A 21,564-nucleotide genomic window follows, 5' to 3' on the forward strand; every position below is an offset into this window, starting at 1 on the left:
GATTGGTTAAAAATCGTGTTTCTATTAATCGATTAGATAATGAATTCGAGTCAACTATCACGTATAGAAATCGAGAGCGAGTAATCTAATTGTTTTAGTATAAATCTATTACTCGTTCAAAACTTTATCCAAGTCCTCTTGACAGAGGGTTCCCAATAGGTTTGGTGGGATGCGGGATTTGGCTTTTTTTCGCCGTGATATTTGGGATTTAAGCTGAAAACAGGGGCGGGAAGCGGGAATTGCAGTTAGGAGCGGGAGCAGGATTTCGTGTTTTTATGGGGTTGGGATGCGGGATTTGCAAGGGGAACAGAGCGGGATACGGGATTTCAATTCTTACATGACCTTATAAATTGTTATTGACCAGCGCAAAAACCCCAAGCTGGCAGAAACGAACCGTATAGCTGTGTCAGGTTTCAAGTAACGAATAGCAACCGCTCTGTACCCTGTCAGGTTCTTTCAAACGTGTCGTCCATTTTCGACATTTTCGATGTTTGCGTCTGTAACCTTGACCTCCCGATCCTTTCTAGTTTTTCTAGTCTTTCGACCTTTTCCAAAGCGCTTGGCTTGTTTTGGCCAGGATGGCCACACCGGATGGCGGTGATAGTGATTTACCGAACGAAGTATGCGACATTGCGAATTGCGTCACCATATATTAGACCATAATACGAAAAGGATGTGCGAGCAGGAATGCCCTCATTCGGAAAGAAAAGTTCTGAGCCCAGTTTTCAAGTAAAGTGAAGACGCTGAAAGCTTTGAAAGAAACTGTCAAGTGTGTTTACGGGCCATCTCTTGAATATGGGAATGAACGATCTTTTTCTTTCACTGATACATGGACAAAAGGAAACAAAACAGTAAACCGTTTACAGGAAGAAACGTTATAATCATTTGTGCTTACGTATCTGCTACCCATTGAATTCTTTTGTGATCTTGTATGCAATATCTTGTTTTAAAAAGGTTGTGTCAATAATTAAATTAATTATTAATTTAAAAAATGAATACTTAACCCAGAAACGTCCTGGAAAAGTAGGCGGGAGCGGGATTTCCAAGCAAAAAAGGGCGGGATGGTGGGATTAACAGGAAAAAATGGGCGGGAAAGCGGGATCTGAGAACCCTATTGTGGACCCTCTTGACAGACACTTCGAAAACGCCATGAAGCGTCCGTTATTTTGTTAGCAAGGGCACACTGCTAGACTACTGACTATCTATCACAGAATAGATAGTGAGTGGCGTAGCCAATCAGAGAACGGAATTCGTGATAGAACTCTAGTAGATTTATACTAAAACTCGATAGAAACACGGTACATGTTTTCTATTTCGTAAATGTAACATTACAACTACAGTCGAACCTCTGGTTGCGACCACCTCTCCCCGGCAACCAGTCTTCCAAAATACCAATAGTTTCCAAGTCAAATCACCATATTCGGAACCTCTTGTTAGCGATCACCTTTCGTAAGTGACTGCGACCACTTTAAGAGCTAAAAGTTTGAAACAAAATTAATTGAAAACGGAACTTTTCGAAACGACGATGTCACGGTAATCAATACATGTGATTTTTCTGCCCGAGTCTTCCTCAAACACAAATCCAAAATTGTGGCTGAAATGGAGGGAACAACAAGTGGGTGGCCACGTGGGTCCAGCTAGACCCATATTAGCGTGTGCTGAAAGGTGCACTGAATTGAACGTTTCTGCCGCCGGTGATATTGTTGTGTTTTCAAATTTCTCCGTCGAAGTGTGGACAGAAAACATTTTATCTGTTTTCTAATGTGGACGGCAAACGTTTGATGGGTTTTCAGAGTGAAAATGCCATTTTCAGATTTTTCCAGAGTAGTACGGACGAGATCCAAGTAAACTGTAAGAAGTGTTTTCCATCACAAGTGACGACCGCACTACCAATAATTACAAAATAGGAGTAAATGGCTTGATATGTCCGAACAGGTGATAAAAGGGAAAACAGAGACTGTTAACTGTTGAATATTACGGAATTCTGTTGCAGCCTGGTGCAGATGGTGAGAGTCACATTCGGGTTGGTAAACTGAACATGGTGGACTTAGCTGGGAGTGAAAGGCAGGCCAAGACTGGTACTACGGTAAGTTCTGCTCTTACTTACAACGGTGTGATAAATTAATTCATCAAAACTATAACATTTTTATTTTCATTTTGGGCGACGTTTCGTTAACGAATAGAAAAGTGCTGTTATGGTTGAATCCCACTGTACCCCGACGCTAAGAAAACAACGGCATAGGCATGAAATCTTTCTACTACCAACTGCTGTTAGTGTGTTAAGTTCCTTCTGTGCTGTTATTGTGTAGCTGGCGTTTTCTTGTCTTTTCATGGTAGGGAGAGAGACTCAAGGAAGCTACTAAAATCAACCTATCACTTTCTGCACTCGGTAACGTGATATCTGCGTTGGTAAGTAAACCGCCGAGTGAATTCTGTTTGTAGATTGAAGTAAAGGATATGAGTCAGTTCCAGATGTCAAAGAAAACAAACAAACAAACAAACATGAAGAAACTTAAACCAATAATAATAACAGCAGCAACAGCATCAAGACAAACAAACCAAACTAACAAACAACAAACAAGCAAAACAAAATGGACCTGCTTTCAATATGGAGTGAACTTCAGTGTAATAGATGAACGTTGTCTCTATTAGAAAGCGATAGTTAACCGTTAATTTTATTTATCCTGTCAAAAGTTAATTTTATGCAAAGAATTTAAATAAGCGGTCCTTACTGTTTTGAACACCACTTTTAAACGCACAAGAGAGAAAGAATTATGAATTAGTATTTTGAAGATATTTTGGGGAATGGTCAGGGATGTTCGGTTCTGTACGATTAGTCTGAGTAGGCCTGTTAGATATTGTTTTGAAATTGTCTATCCGTACGCTTTAAGTAAATGGTCTATCTTAAGCGATCACTTAACTTACTGCTTTCTTGTTTAGGTGGATGGCAAGAGTACTCATATTCCTTACAGAGATTCCAAGCTAACAAGATTGCTACAAGGTGAATTGAATGATAAATGCATTCTTAACGATGAAAAAAGTCATTAACAAGAATTGCCAAATTCGGGGATGTTTGCTAAATATACAAGTATTATCAGTCGCGGCAATAATGTATATTTGTTTTGTTTTTGTTTCGTATTGTTTTGTTTGTTTTTTCTTTGCCGACGAAATTTCGTCTTTCTCTGTTGTGAGCAGATTCTCTGGGAGGTAACGCAAGGACGGTTATGGTGGCCAACATAGTAAGTGTTCTGTTCTTTTTCTCATAATGGCTGGTTTGCAGTGTCACTCCATCAAAGATAAAAATCGTAACCATTCAATAAATGAAGTCAAGAAACTGGGATATGATAGATGACTGATTTATAAACAACCTCGCCAAGATTTAGGTTCGTGCAGTTTTTCATTCGCGCGTTATACGGAAAAGTGTTTCACTCAAGTTTATGGAGCTTTATATGGAATCGCCATGTTTGTGCCCCTCGGAGAGACACAAACATGGCGGCCGTAAAGTAACAGAAACATCGGTCCTTGGGTTTTGCCAATGAAATGAAATGTTATTACTCTAGAGCTCTGACACATTGAAATTAACACTTCTTATAGAGCAAGAACTGTTTAGTTACTGAAAACTTGAGCAATAACTCATCTTTTGACCTAGTCAAGAGTCTTCTCGGGCCACCATTTTAATGTCAGGTAACGCATAAACTTGGAAATTCAGACGTGCTCTATTACATACTGAGGAACCCTGTCGGACTTAAACGTGGCAAAACGTCAAGTTATTAGAGGGTCCTACATCTGATGAAACGAAAACTACACAAGGATTGGTAATTTCTTATTTTGGAAAATGATGACGTCACATTCGTCTTAATCACAGTCCGCCATGTTGGATTCAACGTCACCTTTTTTCGCATGAAAGCGAGGCCACGCGTGTCGAAACATCATGGCTGAGTCAGCGAGTACTTTGATTTCTTCAGAGTTTTGGTACTGCAATTTGGTGGACATACCGACAACAATATTTACCTGTGACAGTGACAGTGTATATTGGCTCGGGGAAGTCTACAACAGCAGGAGAGGATGACAGTTCCGGTTGGACCTCCACAGAACTTTCCTCACCAGAGGCTTGGCCGAAAGTTGATGCTATGGATTAAAATGAAAAACATAAAAATACTTCTGATTATTTTACGATTTTAACCAAGGAATGTTTAAAGAGATACCGACAACAATATTTACCTGTCACAGTGACAGGGGACGATGGCACGCTCACATCAAACAATCGTACTCGTGCACGCGGTGGTTCTCGCTTTGTCGGAGATTTTCTTTTCCTGGGTGATCTTGACCAGCAAAAAATACTCGGAACTGCATGCTTCTCCAGAACACGCTTCCCTGTTAAAGTTGTCTGAAAATCCGCTTCCTTAAAGTGTACAGAACATACTCTTGTGCTGTTTGTTATCTGTAGATGGACCAGATCATAATAATTAATGTAAATACATGTGCGCGACAATGACAGCGATAACCTAACCAACTTACCTGGACACTTTTGCCCACGTCTCGCCGTATTTTGACAACCCACTGCTTTCGAATGGCTTCATCACTGGGAAATTGGTGAAAGGTATGATTTGGAATATTTTTAGCGCGATTATTTTTACATTGCGGCACGCAACAGTGATCTCCGTTGGGCATGATTGCAGATGATCGCCTTGTCTCCTCGATCGCCGGAAGTTGACTTTACACGCGTGGCCTCGCATTGGTGTGAAAAGTACATGACGTCCATCCAAGATGGCTGCTGTGCGATAAAGGCGAATGACAACCGGCAATAGATAGTTGAGACTTCAGCTCAGCACTGAGGTTGAGCTTTAAGAGCGGTATCTTCTGTGTTAGTTTCCTGAATTCGGCAAAACTGTGTTTTCCGTGACAGTCGATAAGTTTATTTTTATGTTGTTCTTGCAGGGTCCGGCAAGTTATAATTTTGAGGAGACAATAACGACATTAAGGTACATGTACTTTATAAAAAGGACGCAAAAATTGGAGTTCAATTCAAACCTTTTAATTTTAAAATCGAACGAGCTCGAGCTCGATCAGTAATCATGAGTAACTGGACCGAGTGGAGTACATTTCGTAGTGGTAATAGGACTGAGTGAAGTCCAATTCGGTCTGGAATCACAAAATCGGACGACCGCGCAGCGGGAGTCCGATATTGTTTATCACGAGTATATGATTACAGACCGAATTGGACGACACGAAGTGTTATTACCAATTAATCATAAAAATTACAATTTCCGAGAAAAGAAGAATAGCCAAGTTATGAAAGAAAGGGAAAATTTGCATTGAAAGACTGACAAATTAGGCGTAAATTGCTGAATGTCACTCTGAAATTTAGCTATAACTTTGAATGTGATTGGTTGATTTAAACTACAACTTTGAATGTGATTGGCTTATAGAACTGTCCAATAACAAACTGTCCAATAACAACTTGGCAAGTGAATTAGTGGAAAATAGGAGTTTTTTAAACCAATCACAATCGAGAAAATTGGGATTTTTATGATTAACAATTACAATTTCCTCAAATGTGATTGGTGCATAAACGGCTGTATTTTGCTCTAATTAATCTGCAAAGTTGTAATCGGACACCTGTAAATCAGACAGTTACATGAGCCAATCATTTTGAGTCCTCTCCACTAAATTCGCCTATCACAACATTGATTACAACTATTATAGTAACCATTTCAAGAAACTGACTTTGTAAAATTGTGCAGGTGAAGTCTCCAGTGGTGACTGTTTTGAAAGGAACTAAACTGCCATTTTGAAAGCTATTCTCCATATTTTTATTACAATATTTAAAACGACTATTAAAAGCTCTTTTTCAAATGAAACTTTCACTTTTGTGGGAAACTGTAATAGTTTTGATTGATTGGTAACAGGACATCGTGTCGTCCAATTCTGTCTGTAATCATACTTGTGATTAACAATCGGACTTTTAATAATTTTCAGTCGCATGATTACAGACCGAATTGGACTCCACTCAGTCCTATTACCATCAGTAGGGACTTTAAGCAAAGACAACGCGGACGGCGACGGGAACGCCATGAGATCAGGGAAAAGCCAAAAGGTCCACTGCGCATGACTGGCGGGAAACAAGTTGACGTTCTGCGTTCGGGCCCGACGTGAGTGAAGCACATTTCGCGTTGTCTGAAAACGTGAGTTTTCGCTTTCGTTTCCTCTGCTGTGTCAACGCTAAATAACCCGTGTTACTAATTTCGAGGAACTTTAATGCTTGTCTTCTCTTGTTATGTGACATATTTCATTTTAAAGAAACGTTGCGAAATCTGAATTCAACTCAAGCCGGTCGGCGAACATGTGAGTACCGTGAAATATCTTTTTGAAAGCTTATGTAAATAAAGACAACTTACACGAATTTCAATCGAAATTTTTCCTTTCCAGAAGTACTCAAATGTCAAATGGCTCATTATGGTGAAATTCTAACACATTTAAAAGGGTAGACACCATTAAAACTTGCGTAGCTGTTTCCATTTTCAGTCGTAAGATCAGTGGTTTACCTAGATCTTTATCAGTCGGCACACTGATCTGTCGCGCCAGTCTGATTAAACATCTGCTGATAATAAGTTCATTTACTTCATTGTACAGCTCAGCGAGAAGGGGCAAGTTGCGTTTGTGGAAGCGAAATTCGGACCGGCAATCATAAGGTTGGTCGAGATCATTCGACCGGTTTAAATCGTACAAGAGTAGAAGTTCGTCATCGTTTAACACACCTTCATCGTGATTATCAAGAGTTGATTGCGAACTTCTTTCAATGAAGTCATCCTAGTTCATCCTGATAAACAGAGGACGAATAATGTCAATAAGCTTGACAGTGCGGAAACCGCGGTTTCGGACGGTGCTGCTTAATGTTTGTGAATTCCTGCCACAACGGCCTTCTCTCCCCAGCCTTCTCACAGGTTTCGGCGTCCCCGTTGCCGTCCGCGTTCCCGCTGCTTAAAGTCCCTATTAATATTGGTAACACAACATCACGTCATCCAATTCAATCTGGATTAGCAAATCAGACTCTCGCTTCACGGTCGTCCGAGTTTGTTAATCACTCGTATAATTACAGTCCGAATTGGACTCCTCTCGGTCCTATCACCATTAGAAATAGGCACGCAGAGAACCAATTACGATCAAGAATTTTGTCTTAGATACGGTTATGCGCTGTAGTGTCCCGTTACTCGCGAGCAATACTGTGTACTTTCTGCAGTTTTCATGATTGTCATTTATATTGATTGAACTTAATTAATCAAGCCGTTTTTCTTTGTTGATACAGATATGCAAACCGCGCCAAGAACATCAAAAACAAGCCCAAGATTAACGAAGATCCTAAGGATGCCTTGTTGAGAGAGTTTCAAGAGGAGATTGCAAAGTAAGAGAAAAGTTCCCAGTAATACACAACTAAAATCTGGATTAAAATCTGATAGCATTTTCAAGTGACATCACTGAGTCAGTGAGTAAGTGCTTTACTTGAAGAGACAATTTACGGATCGAGAGATTAGAATGAACATTCGGGACCTTTAGATTGTACTACGAGTACAAGATTGACTGCGAATACGATTTTCAAATTTCAAACCAGTGACGTTTCCAGAGTTCTCTCTCTTCATGTTGGTTTTAGGAAGAGAAGGCTATGACGGGATCAATTCCAAACATACACGTCGTTCCAACTCAGATTTATCGACAATCGGTAAATTGATAGATAAATCAGTAGGTAAAACGTTGTTGATGCGTACTGCCAAATTAAGGACGTACGCGCTAATTGTCATGTTCTGCGTATCCTTACTGCGCACGCAAATTCACACGCCACGTCATGCATGAGAGCGCTCGCTAAGTAATAAAATGAACAATTATGATAGTTCAGATGGCCATTGCTATAGCTTTGCCTGGATTTAACGATGTTGGACGTTAGGTGACCCCTACTTTACTTTCCAGAAACAGTTTTATTTACATTTATCTCTACATTGTCCAAAAATGAACAAAAAATCAATGTGGGAAGTTAAAAAAATTTCAAGATTTCTGTCCACGGGACATCGAATCCTGCCATCTTGCGGCTGCAAGGCTCGTGAAACTGTGGACGCTAAATGCGAATTTGTTCTTTAAGGAACCTCACCAGTTGACTAAGTTCACTTAATAGGTCCACTTAAACACTATTTGGCGGAGAACATTTCACTTCAAAGATCTAATTGGAATATTTTGGGGCTTACAGACATTGTGGCCTTATTCGCTAACGAAGCCCGATTTTTTGCGATTTAGCGTGTTCTTCCGGGCATGTTCTCTCCAAAACGAAGTCGGTGACGCCCCATTTTTTTTTTTTTTTTTTTTTTTCACATTTCTGGCATAGCTAACTCATCGTCTTATAATGGTAAAAGTCTCAGAAAAAAATCAACGTTGGAAAATTTTCCCGCGAACGACCTTAATACCGTCCTGAACGCTAAAACTTGACTCAGTTTACGGCTAACCACCGAAACAACAACATGGCGGCGCCGTTTTTGATAGCACATGGCAAAACTCCCCCCGCGGGGATTAATGGGTAACAATATGAAAACCGCACGCAGCGCGGGCTCTTCGCGGCGAAAACTGCAACAGAAACAATGTTCCTAAACTCAAAACAAGTTCCTAATACAAAGGCAGCTCATGGGATGACATGCCTATGTGACGCTATGATGTGAAGCCTGCAAACTAGAATTGAAAAGTTGTTCTCGTACTCAAATATTAAGTGCCCTATTATGTTTAAAAGGTGCCTCATTTCAAAGTGTCTTCCATAAAGCTGGTGTTTTCAAATTCCACCGGTTTAATAAAAACTTCGTTTTCGTGACGGATTAGTGTGGACGGTAGGCCTGACCGTGGCAATAAAGCTGCGTTTTTAAATTTCTCCGGTGCAGTGTGCACGGGGCTTAAGAAATCCATGCAAAATGGTTGGAAGCCACAGTTTGACGTTGTCCCAAGCGTCGTTTGACCGGGGTGCGCCTCCCGCACACTTAGCTTCAAGTTTTAATTGGTTGACTGCTATATGATACTGAACTGGTCTGACTCAATTACTTTATTTACAGGTTAAAGAGAGAGCTGGAAAGGCGCGGTGGCGGTGGAGGAGGAGAAGGATCAAAGAAGGCAAAGAAAAGAAGACAAAGGGAAAATGGTGAGGATTGCAGGAGCATCTTGAGAAAGATGTACTACTTAAGGAGTAACGTCACGGCGACAAAATTTTAAAAAATTTCTATTTTGTTATTGGTCATAATCATCTTGCTCAGTCCTTCACGCCCTTGTCTATCAGTTTCGATTTAATTATTTCTCCTCTTGTGTCGTTGCTCCTTAGGGCCGATTTACACGATACGACTTTGTCGCATGTGGCAAGTTTACGACAGGCCACGACATGAATTGTTTCGTGTAAATCAAACCTACAACTCGCTTACGACTGTTGTGCACGTCAAAAAAATTGTCGTAGGATTTTAATACATGTTTTAAAACGCTGCGAGAATCGTAGCCGAAATGGATAGAAAATGACGTATTTTGTGACAAATTGCTACTGAGTAGGGGAGGAAGGAGACGTTTTTTTTGCGTCAAAATGGCGGACGAAGTTGTTGTTGACTGATTCACATGAATTCGTTTCTCGAAAAGTATTGAACGGATTAAAGCGAAAAACATCTCGTTAGAGAGTTTTTTCAAAGCGCAGGACAGCTAAAATATTTGTTTACCATTTGTTAGAACTTTCGCTCCGTGAATCCCGGTGCAAATTTTCACATATATAATTTTGTAAGTGAAAATGTTGTGCGCGTGTAAATGGTCCTAAGTCATGTCGTAGGCCTGTCGTAAGCTTGTCGCATGCGTCAAAGTCGTACCGTGTAAATCGGTCCTTAGAAAACTATTATCTTGATCCTACCTGTAATGGAGCATATTTTCGGTATTGGACTGGAACTAGCTTGCAATTGAGGCTCATGCGGGAGAATATCTTTCTTCAAAAGACTCCCCGCATTAGTAAAGAATTGGTTCATGCTTAGTGTGCGTATATCGAGTTATGGATGCACGTGGGAAGTTATGAGAGCACGAAAGAAGCGTAAGAGTTGCTCGAGGCGATAACCGAGATCAACTCTAGCTTCTTGAGTGCGCTCCCAACTTCCCAATTAGTGCATCCATAACTCGATATACGCACAGCTAAAAGCATGAATCAATTCTTTTAAAACATGGCGACAACATATTGGGCGCTAAAACATGTTTTATTTGTGATTGACTACAAAGTTCTCACAATGCACGGTGAAGGAAAACAATGGTCATTAGGATCCTAACACGCCACAGTCAGTGGAATGAAAACGCTTAACCTGGTTTCTAAAATTGTCAATGAAAAATTCGCTTCGATTTAATTATAATGAAAATGTATGCAAACAAAGTCAAAAATACTTGTTGAAAATGTAGACAAACAAAGTCAAAATACTCAAGTTTAAGTAAACCTCTTAGCTTGGCAAAAGTCAAAGGCACGAAGTAGAGTTTGGATTGTTCAAAATAATATTATTTTCACATTGCCGAAACTTAAACGAAAGGAACTTGCACTAAACTGGACGGAAATTTTGCAGCTATATTGAAAATGCACACGTCATGTTATATACGCACGGCCGTGCGTACATAGAGATTTCGTTCATGATGGCTCAATAGGAATTAGGTAGGACTAGCCCGCGCGCTATGTTATAAAGAGATTTCGTTCATGATGGCTCAATAGAAATTAGGTGGGACTAGCCCGCGCTATGTTACAGCCTTAGTTGCAAGCTAGTCCCAGTCAAATACAGGGAATATTGATATTTGCCATTAGGAAGTAATTTTGTGCGGCAGAGAAATGATTGAAAATATCCCCTCATTGGTCTTTTAATCCAAATGTGATCAGCATCTAATTTTGCTGTCCATGGTAATATATTGTTATGCAAAAGGTGATGAGAAATACGAGATTCATTCACTACAGTACACGCGGTGCAGTACAGAGAAACGATAACAGCGTGCGCTTTTTCAACGCACATTTAAAAAAAAAAAAAAAAAAACTGCAGCAGAAACGCGTTTGTAGTTTGTGTGTTTGTTCGTTTGTTTCTGTTATTGTTATTGTTACTGCTGCTGCTGCTGGAAGCTTTGTACCGTTTTTACCAACTACAGTATCTGAGAATCTGAAAACCTGAAAAGGGTGTTGTATTGAAGGTGTTTTATTGTTTGGTTCTATATTCTTGTCTTGTTTTGTTTTGTTTGCCTTTTAAGGCTCTATCGTCGAAGAAGAAGACGAAGAAGGCGAGGAAGGAGAATCGAAGAGTACAGAAGATAAAATCAAGCTTGAACAAGCCAAGCTTGAAGAAGACAAGAAATCTCTGCAGGATAACCACACAATGATGGCCGAGGTGTGCATCCACCACGCGCTGATTTATTTCTCGTTCACCTGTGAACATGCACTGTGTTTCTATCGAGTTTTAGTATAAATCTACTCTCGCCGGTTCTATCACCAATGCCGTTCTCTGATTGGCTACGCTACTCTCTATCTATTCTGTGTTATAGTTCACCACTAAATTTTCTCCGATTCTTATTGGTTTAATTAATCACGTGACGCGATAGTGCTCATCCGCGGAGAGACACCATCAGCCCATAGTGCCCGTCCGAGGAAAATACCCGGATGGATAGTGCTCGTCCGTGAAAATGTTTCTGTAAATAAGCGCGCTAATAGAAAATAAACAATTCAAATTGTATTCAGTGGATTTCTGACTGCTTTCTTTTTCAAATTTATATTTGGCTTTCACGGCTGGCATCTAAAAAAGTTGAAAATGATTCAATATGATTTTTGAACTGGCGCGCGGAAGAAAATTTAGTGGTAAACAATAAAGACAATAGAGTGTTTATGTCTCGGAACTATCGGTCTGAGAGTTGCCCCTTGGAAATTTGATGTTCTTAAAACTAGTATATTTATTTTAAGAACATCAAATTTCCGCGGGGCAACTATCAGCCGATAGTTCCTCAACAGAAACACTCTATTGTTTAAATAGATAGTGAGTAACGTAGCAGTGTGCCCTTGTAAACAAAATAACGGCCGCTTCTTGGCGTTTTCGAAGTGTCTGTGAAGAGGATTGAGATAAAGTTTTGAACGAAGGGTAGATTTATACTAAAACAATTAGATTTTCGCTCTCGATTTCTATCTATAATCCCCAGCTAAAACTGAGGAATATCTGAGTGATATTTCCCATTTTTTAAAACTGTGCGTCTTGCAAAAATTAATCAAAGGATAATAAACACAATAGCCTCTATTTGGCGCGAAAATATGCTCAGTTTTCCCCGAGCTACGTTCTCGGAAAACTGTTTCTTTCTCGAAACAGATAATGTCCGCGGACAAATTTTGGAGCATATTTTCGCGCCAAATGGAGGCTATTGTTTATTTAACACAAGAATTTTTCAGTTGATACCACTTTTGACCATTACTTATTCTCTACTTTTCTTTTTTTAAGGAAAAAGAGAAACTCATGGGTGAAATTCAGAAGAGGGCGCAGCTGTTGAAAAAGCAACAAGAAGCACAATCTGCTTTAAAATCAAAAATCAAGGTAAGTTGATTTATAACAACGGTAACTAAAAGTGGAATGGGATCGTTTTCTTCTGAGCTTTTGGTTAATGTCATATTAATTATATACTAAACTTACAAGATAAGGCCTGTACACGAGGGTTAAGGCATCTTGTTAAAGACTTGTTTCTGTGTCTTTTTTTCTTAAAAGATGATGGAAAGCAAATTACTGGTTGGAGGGAAGAGCATTATCGACAAAACGTCTGAACAAGAACGGGCGCTAGAGGAACGAAGAAAACAGATCGCTGAACAACAGGTAATGACATGTACTAGCTACCGAGCTCGCTAATCTCGCTTTCCTCTTTCAGGATAACACTGAAATGCCTCTACATAATTATATAATTATCACGCATGGCTTTATTAAAATTAGAACCTTCTTTTGAATAGAAGAATCAATTGTAATCCCGATCAACCCCAGCAAAAAGGGGCTCAAATTCGAGCTTTAAGTTATTTCGCTCCAATAATACCCAACCCTGTTTTCCTTAGAGAAAAGTACAATTTTTTCCAGAACTTTCTTTTTTCTTTATAATTCTGTCCAATTTACCTATTTAAGTCTCTATAACGAGCAAACTTTGGGCCGATAAACGATCTTATGCATTTTTGCCAAAAATACAGAGGATTAGGTTGTGCTTTTCTTTAACCCTTCAACGCCCAAATTTTCTCGAAAAATGCCGTTTTTGACCGTGAAATCAGTTATTGTGGCTGCCATGACGCTAAATGGGCCTTAGTTTTGCTGAAAACTGCTTTTTTTTTTAACCAAAAAGGTAGATTTCCCGAAGATTAGGTACAAAAGTGTACAATATTGTAACTTGGTGCATGCTCATAAGCCAGAGTTTTGGACTTTTGGTCATTTTACCACCATTTTGCACCAAAACTGTTAACGTTGTTTTTCAATTTGCTACGTCAAATGCCGTCGATATCCAAAGTCGACCGTTGTGCGGATAGATCTATCCTAGCTCCACTATCTGCTTATCAAGAATATCTGGTGACATTTCAATTCAGGTGATACAAAGAGCACGACCACTCAGGACTGTGTATATGCGTGCTTGGCAGTCAAAGGGTTAACGGCATTTTTTGTGAAATTTGGGTGTTAAAGGGTTAATATTTCCACGATTCTTATTGTTTCAATGTTGTATCGATGTTGCTCGTTTGTTTACCACGATACCAAACTATTCTCTTAAGATTCCTTTCACATTTGTCAAAATTCTCTCTTTGTCTCTAAATTCTATTTCATTTTTAGCGCCGTGAAAGAGAAATGCAACAAAAGCTTGAGGAGAAGGACGAAAACACCGTGGAAATAAAAGAAACGTTCACATCGCTTCAACAAGAAGTGGATAGCAAAACTAAGAAGCTGAAAAAGGTGAAAAAAAAAAGGTTAATAAAATACAGTCTCTCTTTCTCGAGTGGCCATCGCTTCAAAGATTCAGATATCACACAATACATTTGATATTAGCTATAGGGACGGTCAGTGAATGCAATGACTATCATCGAAGAATCCACTGGTGATGCAAGACTTTGAATTACATTTTGTACTCAGCGGACTAGAGGAAAATAATAAAACAAGCAGAAAATCGCAAACCACACTGAGAAAAATGTCTGTGTAGCAGTCACTTCGACAGCGCAAGAGCACAGGGGAGCATTTCAAGAGCGTTGAATACGTAGGAAAGGAAAATCTAGTAAAGTAGCGTAGAAAGCTAACTTGTTAGTCTGAAATCTGTCTTGCAGTTGTTTGTAAAGTTACAAACCATTCGGTCAGAGATCTCTGACCAGCAAGAAGCGCATATTCAAGAAAGGCAAGAGTTAGAGCAAGCACTGGAAGATCTGACAAGGGAACTGAAACTAAAGTGAGTTACAAACTAAAGCTTCAGTTTTATAACACGTCTAGTTAGTCCAGGGGCCCGTTTCTTGAAGGTCGCGAAAAGACTTCGCACTCGGAAAGCCATAGCAAAATCTTAAACCTTATGATTACAGAGCTGTTTTATTCACATATTCTTAATATGAACAGATTCCGTTCATACAAGAAGTTTTTAGATACAGATTAATTTTTAAAATGGCTTTCCGGGCCCGAAAAATTTCCGGGGCTTTCAAGAAACCGATTCCAGGTCTTGAGAATAAATGAGCTGAGGTTTTGTTTAGAGTTGCCACAGGTCAGGAATTGTTCAGGGGAAAAAAACCTTTAATGTCGGGGAAAAGTCAAGGGTTTTATCTTGAGTTACGAAAAAAATTACATTTTGAAGGTAAGTCAGTAAAATCTGAAATAGTTTAGCATGGCTGATTCAATTCCATTATAGGCTGGAAGAAACATTTCGGGTTACTGTGATGTTACTGAAGTTTTTCCCTAATGAGGGACAATTTGATATTTATATTCAGGTGAAAATCAGGGAATTTTGAAAACTGATGTCTGTGGTAAACATATTTGTTAAAGTAGCCTGTCAATTCTTCCCAAGATAATTTTTATGGAATCCTTGTTTCACAAGCTATTTGACGTGATTATTTCCTTTCTTTCTTTTGTAGAACGTTCATAATAGAGAACTTCATTCCTCCAGACGAGAAAGTCAAATTAACAAACAGAGCGAGTTACGATGAAGAGAACGAAGAGTGGAAGTTAAAACCTTCTTCTCAGAATGGCAGGTGATGGACACTTTGTTGACTCGTACACAAATTCCTATTCCTTTTTTTTTTTTTTTTTTTTTTTTTTTTAATAAAGTACGTTGTAGAGTGATACTGGGAAAGGTTTTGTTTTGATTGCTTTGTATTTTCATTTAAAGAACCTTAGTCAGTCTCGATGCCATCGAAATTATTGATATTACATGGTGAAGCGAAATCGTATTGCTTTCCTGTAACTTGTGTTCCTAAAAGTACGTTTAATCATCTTTAGTGGTTATGTTTCGACTTGCTCCGAATAAAATATAATAGCCAAACTCTCGCTTGTTAACAAAAACAAAGGTGTGGCTGACTAGGGTCCTTTAAGAGTGAATAGCGGTACTCCTTGTCGTTTCTTGTTAACAGCCGCTTTGGCCAATGTCCCTGTACACTGCAAGTAGTCTCTCTTTTGCTCGAAAATCCGTGGGGAAGAACGCAAATCGAGTGAACGTGCGAGCGTGACTGCGTTGCGTTCTTCGTTGCGGTCTTCCCCACGGATTTTCAAGCAACAGAGAGACTGCTCGCACTCTAATGCCCCTGTGACTTTCCCCTTTTTAAAAAATCACATAAAGTTTACCCGGTTCAATATTATCCTTTTGATTCACGTTCTACTGATTGCTTTTTGTTGTGGCTTGTTATGTTGACTAGTTCTAATGTTGCACGTTGTATTGAGCAGCCAGCAAGCTATGGCCAAAAGACCAGTATCAGCTGTTGGGAACAGGCGACCCATCACCGAGTACGCCAAAATGGCGGCGGCTATGGGCGGACACATGAGATACAAGGTACCTACACCTATCAGCCAAACAGCCCGTCATTTCGTCTTGTTAAAAATTACCCTCGTGATGTAACTTAATTCCCTTTAACGTGACTTCATTGCGAGGTTATATCCAGGAAATGTTACTCAGTAACTCAAACACATATTGGACACCGTTGTGAAATGCAAAAGATTGTTCTCTAATCTTGCACGTCTTCGCTGTGAATAAAGTCGTAGAAACGTTACGTGAGTCATCAGCTCAATGCCTTCAGTCTTCAATATCACAAGATGGCAATATTTAACATAACTGATTGATAACTACTTATTAACCGAGAGTGAGGTCTTTACGGGAAAATCTCCAACCGAGACCTTGCCGTGTTGACCGAGCGATAGAGGGGCGAAAGAGGCGAAACATTAAGGGTCTTGGGGAAACAAAACTAACTGTTTCCCGGGTAGCCAGTCATTTAGTGTTTTGTAATACCTCCCAACTCAAAAATAATAATAATGAGGAAAAAAAAACTGTGAAAAATCATTTGTTTGAGGCCGGCTGGCACACAAATTTGCCGCAGTTTCAAGGAGCACGACCTGATCACATGCGAGTCGAAAGTTCAAGTTGTTCTTTCCCTAGGGAGTTAGTTAGTTTTGACCACGGTACGTCACACATTCTCATCCAATTGGAAAACGTATTTGAGTGGGGAGGTATAACAACATAGAATATGTCAATGTGGCTAGAGCTTATGAAGCACGTTCAAATCCTGTTGATGGGAATTTATGATTAACCTGCAATGAGATTTTTGTGAAACTTTGCCTATTGATTGTTTATATTATAGGAACTTAAATTTTGAAATAAAAATGAGGGGTCCCCATGTTCGTTTAGGAGCAACAGCACCTTGTTTATACCCATATAAATCCTAATAGTAGCACCATGATTGTATTCAAGATTGCTTGCTAAATTCACGTTTCTGACAATTGCTTTTTGTTCTACACTGAGAATTGTTCCATATTTATTTTACACAGAGAAATTTATTACTCAATTCAAAACTACAGAAAAAAATGATAGGTCACCATACTCGTTTGCGAGAAAATGACGATTTACCTCTATGGCGAGGTCCAGCTGTAAAGAAAAAGCCGCCATTTTTTAATTCGCGCGCGCTAATCACGCGTGAAATTATGCGCAGTAGGGATGCGCAATGCAACACTGGGGAATGACGTTAAGCGGCCTTCACACGCAAACAAAGGTTGGCAAACTCGTGTTGGCAAACTCAAGTTGGTGTGTGTGAACGGCTCTAAAACAGTCTCCAAACACGTTTGTAAACTGTTGGCGGCAAATAGAACTTGTCTCTATTCTCGCCAACTATTTCACTAACTTTTTCGTGTTGGTAAACTCGTATTTGACGTGTGAACGATTGGCAAACAACTGTCAACCAATCAAAACACGCGCTCTATTCACGTGATTCATTTGCGTGACACTTCACAAAATGGCGGACGCAAGTCAAGATGAACTTGGGGCCACTTCAAAATTTATGGAAGAGGTTCACAATTGTCCGGCTGTTTGGGACGTTTTATCTGTAGTCTACAAAGATAGTAAAAACAAACGAAAGAAAATGGAGGAGCTAGCAGACAAACTGAGTTTCGTCCTAACCTTTCTCGCTTTCTGTGTCTTCTCTTCTCTTCTTCTGTTCCATTGTTCTACGTGAGTGCCACTGCACTAAGTCGGCCATGTTGAAAATTACCGTGTGTTGTGATTTGACGCGAGTTTGACGTGTGAAGGAACGAGTTTGCTAAATTTTGGAAGTTCGCCAACACGAGTTAGCCAACTTAAGATTGCCGTGTGAAGACAGCTTAAGACCCTTCACTCCTGTTGTTGTTTGTGTTTGTTGTTGTTCTTTTAGTCACGTTCAAACAATATTAGCAGTGAATGATGTTACATATTTATATTTAGCAATATTAGCAATACATGGGCACCTAACTAGTTTGGTTTCTTATAGTTAGTCAGGTACCTTGTTACCTTTTTTTTTTTTCGTGAAATATACTATATAAAAAGATACTATATTTTAGATGAGGTAGAAATAAACTATTGTTGTTGTTTTCTGTTGTTGTCGTGGTTGTTTTGGTAACGATGCCTGTTGTTTGTTCCTTCCAAGGCTGAGAATATCATCATGATCGAACTAGACATGCCTAACAGGACTACCAGGGATTATGAAGGTCCTGCTGTGGCACCCAAGGTTCAAGCGGCTCTTGATGCTGCTCTTCAAGATGAAGAGGACCTCACCCTTGATGCCGAGTAAGCTACGGAACACTTGGTTGTTTTACTATCAAGGGATGTCAATGCTCAGAGACACCAAAACATTTTGATTCGAGCTATGGTTTACCTCAACTGTAGGTTAATAAAATAATATATAGCTAGTAGCCAACGATCTGTATTAGTGCTTTTTGTGTGCATGTTAGTAGTGATGTATTGACCTTTGTTGTATATTTCTTTCTTTTTTAGTGTTCTTCTCAGTAAAACTAAAGTGAAATCAAAAAGAAGAGACAAGCCTGATCGCAGTGAACGACCGAAAACAGGGTAAGCTGAAAATCAAAATTACTTTTCCGTTGCACTGATTTGAATTTGAAACCTTACCGATCCCTTCAACGCGGTCTCTGATTGGTTGATTTCCACGTGGTTTGCACGGACCGCTTCACAATGAGTTTAATAAACCATATAAAACACAGCGCTTTTCACTGCGTGAAATTTACTAGTTTGCTCTACAACATCGAAAAATGCACGAATCGCGTGTCGTAATTCTGTAACCTTATTTCCTCAGACGGAGGAGTCGAGGCCCACAGCCATCAGGTCAGCAGCAGGGTTCATCGGAGTCTGCGCAATATCCAACTGCAAGAGGCTTGTTAGCTCAACAGAAGAGAGTGTTACCATAGTAACAACAGTGGATATTAAATTATTGCTTTAGTCGATGTACGCTGTATTTAAGGGGGGACGGGGGGGGGGTAGCACGGTAATGCGCTTGTATGGTTTTTTCCAAAAATGAGTGCAAGTTGAATTCGCAAGATACCAAGAAATATTTCACTGAAAAGAAAACAAAGAGCTAAATATAGCTCTTTGATGTTGTGGTCGTTTGGCCAGGTTCGTGCAACAATGTTGCACCCGGCCATGCGCACTAGTTCGATATTCAATACCCAACATGTCGCAACACGTCGCAACAGGGTGGCCAAACGCACCCAACATGTTGCGCCCAACAACGTTGCGATATGTTGTGTTGATATGTTGCGATCGTTTGGCCGGGGCTTGCAAATACTGGGCCAACGATGTTGCGATATGTTGCGTTGCAATGTTGCGATGGTTTGGCCGGGGCTTGCAAATACTGGGCCAACAATTTTGCGTTGAAATGTTGCGACGGTTTGGCCGGGGCTTGCAAATACTGGGCCAACAATTTTGCGTTCAAATGTTGCGATGGTTTGGCCGGGGCTTGCAAGTACTGGGCCAACAATGTTGCGATGGTTTGGCCGGGACTTAACGTCTCTACTGTAGTTTCAAGCTAACCTCCTACGCAGACGTCCTAGATTACGTCACTAGCCACGAGGGTCTGTGTACGAGGCTAGTTAGCTGGTTTGTTATGTCCTTTTCAGTTCCAAGTATTTTTTTTTGTTTTGTTTCCTCTAGATTACTAGCTTATTCTGTTTAGATTTTCCGTCTGTTTGAGAGAAACGTTTTGTGTAGCAAAATGACGGGCGCATTAACGTGCTACAAGAGGAGACCAAGGTATTTATCTTAATCTTCTCTTGGTGTAAAAAGAATATCATTAACATCATCATAATATACTTGTTTTTAGTTTAGAGATCATTACTTCATGTTTCAGTTTACGTGTTATGCCGTGAAATATTTCAGAGACAGTGCAGAAAAGGGAAATGTCTGTCTCGCTGGGTTGGGATTGCCACACATTTCATAACACAATACGGATCGAGTGTAGCGCAGTGGAAGACCGATATCGTCCCGATAGTCCCTAGAAAACCTTGTTAATACGAGATTATGACTAAAAAAACTATTGAAGACGTTTTCACTGACTTTGTTGGGCGATGATAGATGCTGGATACCCGGGGGGGGGGGGGACTTCCATATACAAAGGACGGGGTGTTCGTCGTACCTTTCACGGGTTAAAAAAGCAGATTTGGTAGCTGTTAGGGTGTTCAGTCTGAGAAGGTCCTCAGCGGGAGCTTTTGTGGTACCTTTTAGGGTATTGAGCCCAGTAAATATGACAGATGTTTTGTTTTAGAATTAGTGTCTCTCAGGGCTGGAAACAATTTCAAGCCACGTCCACAAAACAGGATCTTGGTATCTCTTAGCGGTTCTTTTCAAAATTTCCGACGAGCAACCCCCGTCCTTTTTATATGGGAGTCCCCCCGGGGGGCCGGGGGGGTTGGACAGTGGCGAGTTTATACCACAGAAAGAACTTCTTAAAAAGCAGTACGGACTCGATCTTAGTCAGGCTGATTATTTTCTGGATTTGTTGTCCACAAAATGTAATGCAAACACCTCGGACTGAAGTTCACAGGCAACGTCTTTCAGTGCCCTTCCCAAAATTTGTTGTTTTTTTTCTTTCCTCTGGTGTAAACGAGCCGTAGACACAGTTCATGAAATGGTGACTGTCATTTCCTTGCTTCTTCTGTCTCATAGCTCCGTTAAATTTATATAAAGGGTATGTAAAATGTTTCACTGTTAGTCATGTGGGAAGCAATTCATTACGTGTTTTCCCGTCTGCATGAAGTAGTCTAACCCTCAAATTTCGTCACTGTAGCGCTTGTGGCGACAGTTTTACGAGGGAATATTCTTACTGCTCGGGACGAGCTCAGACTGTTTCCTGATTGGACAAAAAAATTGGAGGATTGCCGAAAAGCGTCGGCTTTTCTACACTGAACAGTCAGTGAACCAAACTGTGAAAGCCCTGCATTTGTCATTGAATTTAAGTAAATTTAATTCTTTAAGCTGGATCATTACTTAAAATATTGTATTGCAAATACCAGTAATGAAATGTTCTAACTAGTTATTATAAAATATACTGAGAAAATTGTTACTGTGAAATATGTGTATCAGAGATACTGTGGCAAAAAAAAAAAAAAAAAAAAAACTGAACCTAAACCTTTTAATCACCGGTCTTCTATCGCGAACTCACCAAAAATCAGCCATGTTTTGGATTAACTCCAGTGGCCAGGGGTCCGTTTCTCGAAAGCCCCGGAAACATCTCGGGACCCGAAAAGCCATTTTCAGTTAATCGGTATTTAAAGACAGAGAGGTGTATACGCCTGAAACCTCTTGTACGGAATGGAACCTCTGTTTATATTAAGAATATGTGAATAAAACAGCTCTGTAATCATAAGGTTTGAGATTTTGCTACGGCTTTCCGGGTGCGAAAACTTTTCGGGACCTTCCTAATCCAGAAACGGACCCCAGGTCCGTAAAGGAAGTTATATTTTCACCAAATTTGTTGCAAAAATTGTTTTTTTTTTTAAAGTCTCTCCCCAGCTCAGTGGACAAAACGCTCGCTCACCGTTGTCTAGGGGTTCAAGAGTTCGT

At 40.0% G+C, this 21,564-nt stretch overlaps 1 protein-coding gene across 1 annotated transcript; it reads left to right on the plus strand.

Annotated features, from left to right (window-relative positions):
* Window positions 1–1,945: 1,945 nt before the first annotated feature.
* Window positions 1,946–21,491, plus strand: LOC145476723 (kinesin-II 95 kDa subunit-like; the record flags this gene model as incomplete). The annotated part of the gene is made up of 17 exons (XM_081455422.1): window positions 1,946–2,086; window positions 2,338–2,409; window positions 2,941–3,001; window positions 3,196–3,239; window positions 4,939–4,982; window positions 7,307–7,402; window positions 9,081–9,166; window positions 11,260–11,396; window positions 12,489–12,581; window positions 12,750–12,854; window positions 13,839–13,958; window positions 14,324–14,442; window positions 15,113–15,229; window positions 15,918–16,023; window positions 18,140–18,279; window positions 18,487–18,561; window positions 18,803–21,491. Coding segments are annotated over 17 exons (1,668 nt in total), but the record flags the coding sequence as incomplete, so codon positions are not given.
* Window positions 21,492–21,564: the final 73 nt, after the last annotated feature.

This window comes from Orbicella franksi, unplaced genomic scaffold (assembly GCF_964199315.1).
Source record: "Orbicella franksi unplaced genomic scaffold, jaOrbFran1.1 SCAFFOLD_64, whole genome shotgun sequence".
Classification (NCBI taxonomy): Eukaryota; Metazoa; Cnidaria; class Anthozoa; order Scleractinia; family Merulinidae; genus Orbicella; species Orbicella franksi.